Source organism: Corvus brachyrhynchos, unplaced genomic scaffold (genome assembly GCF_000691975.1).
Source record: "Corvus brachyrhynchos isolate BGI_N302 unplaced genomic scaffold, ASM69197v1 scaffold146, whole genome shotgun sequence".
Classification (NCBI taxonomy): domain Eukaryota; kingdom Metazoa; phylum Chordata; class Aves; order Passeriformes; family Corvidae; genus Corvus; species Corvus brachyrhynchos.
The window spans coordinates 579,073-586,054 of NW_008238960.1; the positions used below are offsets into that span (position 1 = coordinate 579,073).

General features: G+C 38.5%; 1 protein-coding gene across 1 annotated transcript in view; it reads right to left on the bottom strand.

The window, feature by feature from the left end:
• SLC9A3 (solute carrier family 9 member A3) overlaps window positions 1–6,959 on the bottom strand; it is a 50,430-nt gene extending 43,471 nt beyond the window's left edge. The window contains 1 exon segment of the mRNA XM_008637111.2: window positions 6,692–6,959. Within this exon segment, the coding sequence (XP_008635333.1) occupies window positions 6,692–6,881 (190 nt within the window). The 5' untranslated portion in view covers window positions 6,882–6,959.
• Window positions 6,960–6,982: the final 23 nt, after the last annotated feature.

Sequence of the window (6,982 nt, forward strand, 5' to 3'; positions counted from 1 at the left end):
GGTAATTACTCTGCAAATTGCTTTACAAAAGGAAACAAAATATTGCAACACAGCCAACCCACCACGCTGTGTGGTTTACCAAGACTGTTTTAATGGTCTCTAGTTTTAAATGGTTGCCACTTGTCAACAAACTGACTAACAATTAAAGCCTCTATTTCTTCAGGCCATTAGTTTAACTGCACTACTGCAGAAAGAGGAGAAAAATCAGAGTCATTTCCCTGAAAAAACAAAAGAATACTTAGATAAGAAATATTCTCCTATGACTTTGGACTCAACATCTTGGAATAGAGCGAGCCATACGAAAGATACAGAAGAACTCAGTAATCCATTACCCCTTTAATTCAGAGCAATTAAAACGGTGGTAAGTACCGGGGAAAGAAGCCTTTTAGTTGGATTCCAGACATTTCTTAAAGCAAACTTGTGGTAAAACTACTGATTTTTGATGGGCTTTTGGCTGTACGTGTCAAATCAAGTAATACTTCAAGATTTCCAGTACCAGCTTCCTTGCTAAGCGTCTCTAATACACAAAGGTCCACAAAAACAAAGGGGGACCTCCAAAGCCTTTCACTTGTAGAACCTCTGTACACCTCAAAGGGTTTTCTGCTTGCCCTAATTTCTAGCGGGGCTGTGGTCTGCTGCATTACCACATGAGAGATTTACAGTCACTTCGGGGGTTTGTAGATCACTCTTGGTAATAAGTGGCTTTAGCTCTGAAGACAGTAAATCAATGGTTTCAACAATCCTAAGACTACAATATTAAAAGGATTCCATTGTTCTGCAGAGAACGCCGAGCACTTTGCACACAGGTGCCTGAAAGTAATTGATGGCAGAGATCCTTTCTTAGGTATGCATGCCTGAACTGTATTCAATTCAGGGCCATTCTCAAAATGCCATTGTTTTCTTATGTAATTCACACAAGTTGCCATTGTACATTTGCTATTCGTCAGGGGATGTAATCTGAATCTTGTCAAATTATACTATCTTGATATCTTCTTCCCTGCTCTAAATAATTAAGACTTGAGACTTGCAAGACTCGGAGGGGGAGGGGGAAGAAGATAGATGTGTGTTACAGGGAGACAGGAAGTACACGAAAAGGATGAGTAAGGCACAAGAGTAAAATGGAAATAAAATGTGGGAATAGGCAGTCACTTAGAGATGATAAATTTAATAAAAATATGGCTCACACTGTTGTTCCCACGATTGGAAATGCAAAGCTATTATTCTATGTTGGAAATGTTCTTTTCAGCTGCCTAAAACATATAAAATGTTAGATACAAAAGGTAATTCTTTAGAAGACAGAGATTTTACAGTACTTAACACTCCTAGCTCACAGGTATTCTACACAGAACTTTGCAAAAGGAAATACAGCATCTTACAAAGATGAAGACACTGCAGATATATAACAGTTGCCAGCACAGTTTTATAGTGTTTCTATGCATATCTGGGGAGGAAATGCATGTGCCTCTGTTCTAGGTGTGCTAACCTGTTTCAGCTTCTACTGACTTCACAATAAAGGTAAAAGATGCAGTTTTCCCTTCTTATCTTTGTCAGGACATGGGGGAAGATAGCCAAGTCCAGACGTCCTAAGTCACAATGCAAAGACTTTTTCCATATTATCACCTGCTAATGAAAGCAGCTTTTAACAAGCACTACAATCATGACAGTTTAAACTTCGAAGGATCTGGTGATATCGTCACCTTTCAATCTCTAACTCCATTTTCAGTTAAATACACCCAGTAAAATTCTGCTAAGCATCTTTCAACATTTCTTCCTAACGATGTCATTTACCGAAGAGTTGCCAACAGAAGAGCTGGTCCCACATTTTTTATTTTATTAAAACAATACCCTAAATCAGTTTTTCTATGTAACTGACACTTTCCAGGAGCTAGAGAGCCAGGAGGAGGAACTTTGGAGTCAAATGCGCTTTTGTTTTGACAGTTTGCTTTGGAGGGAGGGTTATTGATTTCTTCAAAGAAAATATTGCCCCAGGAGTCTAAATTAGATGGGTGGTTAGACCTGCATTTCACAGTTCCTTCCCTAGCCCATCCCTAACATGCTTAAAATTCTCCACAGCAATTGTTTGTGTTAACAAAATACTCTAAAGAGCTCCTTTCTCAGGGTAGTTTGAGACAATGTGAAGGAGCCCAGGCATGCAGAAACTAGACTGTTTGTGGGGACCAATATTTCTAAGCTTAGAGATGCATTGTGCTCTGCAGCTCGTGTCCTCCTGAGGTCTCAAGAGCTGATGGACTCAACAAGTCCATCTGACACAGTATCTTCACCAGCCTTCTCCTAAGTGTTTGTTCACTGTTATTGAATCACTTCTTCCCCTCCTCCAAAGCATTGTGGTATTCCTGAAGACAGATTTACCAGCTGCCCTGGATTCAAATTTCACTCCCACTTTTTAATTTCTAATATAAAAGCCTTTAGAATTTGTGTGCAACTTCACATAAATAAAAAACTAAAAAAAAAGAGCTTTTGTGACATTCTTAGACTCAGCATAACCTATACCAATAAAAACAGCTGGCAAGAGGTCTGACTCAGATGATGAAAAGGCTGTGTACCCTTCCTCATTCTTGTTCATAGTCACTCACTCTCCCACCGTTTCTTCCAGTTGCTTATCTGCACACACTGAGCAAATCCATGGGGCCAGACAGACAGAAAGAATGCTTTGTAGGGCTCTTTTTTTACTTTGGGACAATTACCTATCCTTCTGTAAAAATGTTGAAAAAATGTTATAAAGGTGTTATAGTACACAAGAGGATTTAAACTGCAAGAAGGAATTTCATTATTTCCCCAACATAACCGCCAATGAAGATATAAATAAAATCCCTCTCTGTTTCCTAGGATTTTGAACACATATAGAAGCCTGAACTGGATATCCCCCAGGTGGAAAGCATTTTTTTTTCTTTTTTTCTTTTTTTTTTTTTTTTTTTTTTTGCAATTGACATGGCCTGAGAAATACCCTCAAAAAATGGCATACAATGTTCAGCATTAAAATATTTCATCTCTTAGCCATTTTTAGCTTCTGAGCTCATTATTCCTTTCCTTCTTCTACTTGTTTCCAAAGTTTTCTGATTTTCCACCTACTTTTACCTCTTTCTGTAGAGGCTTTACTGCCAAAATATTGTTTGTATCTTCTATGCATCTGTTTATTCAAAGGTTATTTTCAATATGTGTTCTGTGAAAGACATATAAAGAAGAAGGAGAGCACATGGCCAAGTGAACTTAGAAAGCACGTGAGACTCTGGTCAGTGTACAAGTGTCTTTCATCTTAAACCAGAACTATATTGTGTAAGCATGTTGTTTAAAAATGGCACATCCTTTACCCACAGGGCTACAGTAGGAAATGTCCGTACTGTCTGTAGCTATAAATGCACACATGTATGCATTTGGACGTTATTCTTTTTCAGTCGTATTGCTTATTTCATCTGGATATACTGAGATACCAGGAAGTGGACATCTAAGTCCACTAGGAGGGTTCTCAGCTGTACCTCATGTACCTTCTTCGTGTAGATAAGATGCTTTTCTGGCTTAGATTTACACATGTAAGTAATTTATTGGCCCTATCCCACAAGGATACTCCTCTGTAGAGATAAGAGAGCCTATCAGAAGAGGAAATAAAGATCATTAGCCACAGTGGGACATTGTGAACCTTAAGAATGTTCCATTTGAAGTGGAAGAATGAAGAGCTGAAATATTTCAGATTAAGAGAGTCAAATCAAATCAATTAGAATATGTAGAACAGTAGACCAAGATGCATCAGAAGTTTCATAGAAGGCACAAACTTTTTATTTTCTATAATGCATGAAAGCCAACTGCATGAAAACTCTTCTTCCAGAGTTTCATTTGTAGCAATAATTAGAGTTGACCAAAAACTAGACTAAACTAAAAGAGCAGTTTCCTTCTCCAAAAGCCCAAAACACTAGGCACTTCTTCATGTATTTGGGATACTTACGAGATTTAACATACAATAGTTTATGTTGCAGAATACCTTGTACATGACATGAACATCAAGCCCCAGAAAGCCTGCAAAAATCTCTTAATACAAAAATGCTTCCCCCCATCATGTAACATCATGAACTAAAACTTGTTTTTTACAAAAAGCACAAACTTCCAGACAAATGCAACAAAACAAATCTAAAAAAAACCCCAAAAATAACAAAAACCCAAATAAACACCACACCACTAAGGCAATTCTAATTCAAGAGAAAGCAAAGTATTCTCATACACATTTATGCCCAGATACCAACTGCAATTCCTAGAACACTTTCTGCTGACTCACTTGTCTATCATCCATCAGTAAAATAACTCTCCCAGTTCCTGTAGCCATGGAGAAGTGAGCTTGAATGTATAAGAACAGCTCCTCCCCTGCTGGAAAACCCACAGCAAAACCAGTGTTTTGACTCCACTACAATTGCCCTCCTTCAGGTAGTAAAGGAACCCTAGGACAGATGTTCTATTTTTTTTTCTCAATTATTTTCTGTCTGCTTTTTGAATATGCAAACCTTCTCTGATCCAGCATAGGGCTTCTGCAATTCAAAATCTCATCGATTTCTGACCTACTTTCCAGAACCCTTGACACACCAAGGCAGGCAGAGGCCCCAAAAGCTATTTTTTCAGTTCCATTTCTCACAGACCTACATGAACACCCTCATGATTTCTTCTTTAAGAAGCTGTTGAACAGTGAGTGTACATTCTTGCTTTTCTGTGTGTTATTTGTGACTGGTGGGAAAAGCAGAGGCATTCATAGGCTCTCAGGGGAATACAGCAGTTATCCATTGGTTCTTCAGAAACCATGTCCAGAGTAGTATGGGATCACAAATACAAATGTAAAGAGAGAAAAGAACAAAGCTTGAGAGCTTTAGGGAAGAAAAGCGATGGAGCTGATGATAGGTATGATCTACTAATAAGTGACATGCTCTGTGCAGCTGTGAAAGAAGTACAAAGAATTTAAAAACAGAATCAGCATCACTCAGCTCCTGACAACAGTGCTTTATCAAGAGTTTATATCAAGGACTTCATGGTAAAATGGCTCATCTTAATCTCAACTAATCTCAATCCAGGCCATTGCAATTTAAATATAGTACAATCTAACTGTCCTGTTCTTAGGTTCATTGGGTTTTGGACATAAAAAGATATGGTTGTGCACCACTAATATTACACTGTACAACTGTGCCACATGTACAGAACAGCAAAGCCTGAATAGCACAAGGCCTTAGTAACTATACTTCCTTAGAAGAGTATCTCAAGAAGAAGGTTCAAACAAGCAGCCTGTTTATTAGTTTATTCAGCACAATTTTATAGGTACTCAGTGTTGTCAGTTTTTTCCTGTATATGGTTTCCCCAGCTTTCTAATTGCTAAAACTCATCAATAAAAGTCAATTAAAACATAATTGTCTGTTATGTAATCTAGGTGATGCAGCAACTGTCTGAATACAAACTATTTGCATGGTGGAATCAAACAGTTTCAGATAAAGGTATTTAGTTATATATCTATGGTTAATCAAGCAAAACCCAAGATGCAAACATTGCTGGAAAATGATGTACAATATCACCCCTACTTATAACATACTACTCATTTTTGAAATGCTTTATTTGGGTTTGGAGACAAGTCTCACAATGCTTATCTTACGTGCTAGACAGAATATACCTAAGTACACCTTTTTACATCTTTCATTCTCTGTGGCATGAAAAATCCATGAAATGTGATTCTGGTATACCAAATTAGTATTAACAGTACAAGTTCAAAAAAGTCTTTAGTAGGATTTTTGGCTGATCTTCTGAGATGAGACTGATTATAGAAAAGATTTATTGAAGATGAAAATGGCATTTACAGTGTCAGCCAAACTGAACATCTGTTTTTAGATCTGAAGGAAAAAGGACTGAAAGTAATACCATTAATCAGGTAAAATGCATTCCAATTAAACAGTGACTTTTCTAGTTCAGCAAACTGCATTATTGATACAAGATTGCTTTTGGAAAAGTCACAAAGCTCAGAACACAAGAGTTGGAGCATTCGTATAAATTCATTTAAACTACACTGAAGTTAGGCTAAGTCCTGGCTTTTCATTTATTCCACTTCACTTATTCCACTTCACTTATTGAAGAAAATTATGGGTGCTCTAAAGCTTGTATTTTTTTCAGCTACATCAGATGGTCTGATAATACATGTTACCTTTCTCTATGAACTATGCTCTTTCACTAATTCAGCAATGCACATCAAAGCAGACAACGCTGAGTTCATATGTGTAGTTTTCAGTGTTTATTTTTGATGTTACCAGCTGATACAGCTAACAATCATAATCAGGAGAAAAGCATATCATAAATTGGAATAGGTATTGTGTAAGCAATAAAGCACGATTTCTGTTTCACTTTTGCAAAAAAAGTTTTTCCTGGGAGCAACAGGAGTACAAGGTCTCAAGGAATTGCAAGGGTTTACAAGGAGTCAGATGCAGAAGCCACAGTCACTGTCGGTGAAAATGAATTAGGTAACCCCTCGAGGCTGGGGAAAATCACACTGCTAAGCACCGTGTAGGGCAGTATTATGAAATCAGGACAGAGTACAGTAAACCCCCTAAAAACGGGTCAGCGGACCTATGATAAGCTTTTTTCATTTACGTTGGATGGGAGAGGGCAAGGGGGAAGGGAAAGGGAGAGGACATGTATTAATATGTAACTCCGGACTCACCGATTTTGGCCAAGCTGGCCACAAGTATCCAGAGTGCAATGATATACGGCTCCTTGACGTGATTCCATTTGAAAGAGACGATGGCAAAGCTTTGGCTGCTATTTTTAGGGCTTTCCGAGCTTCTCTGTCCCAGCGCCGCTGGGAGAGCCATCAGCCCCAGGAGGAGGGACACTCCAGATACCTGCCTCATCTTCAAGCCACACAACAAAATCCTGCTTCCCCTTCCCGGAGAGATCCCGCCTCTTCGGAGGTCCTTGGGGGCGAGGTCCTTGTCCCTTCGCAGAGCCGCGC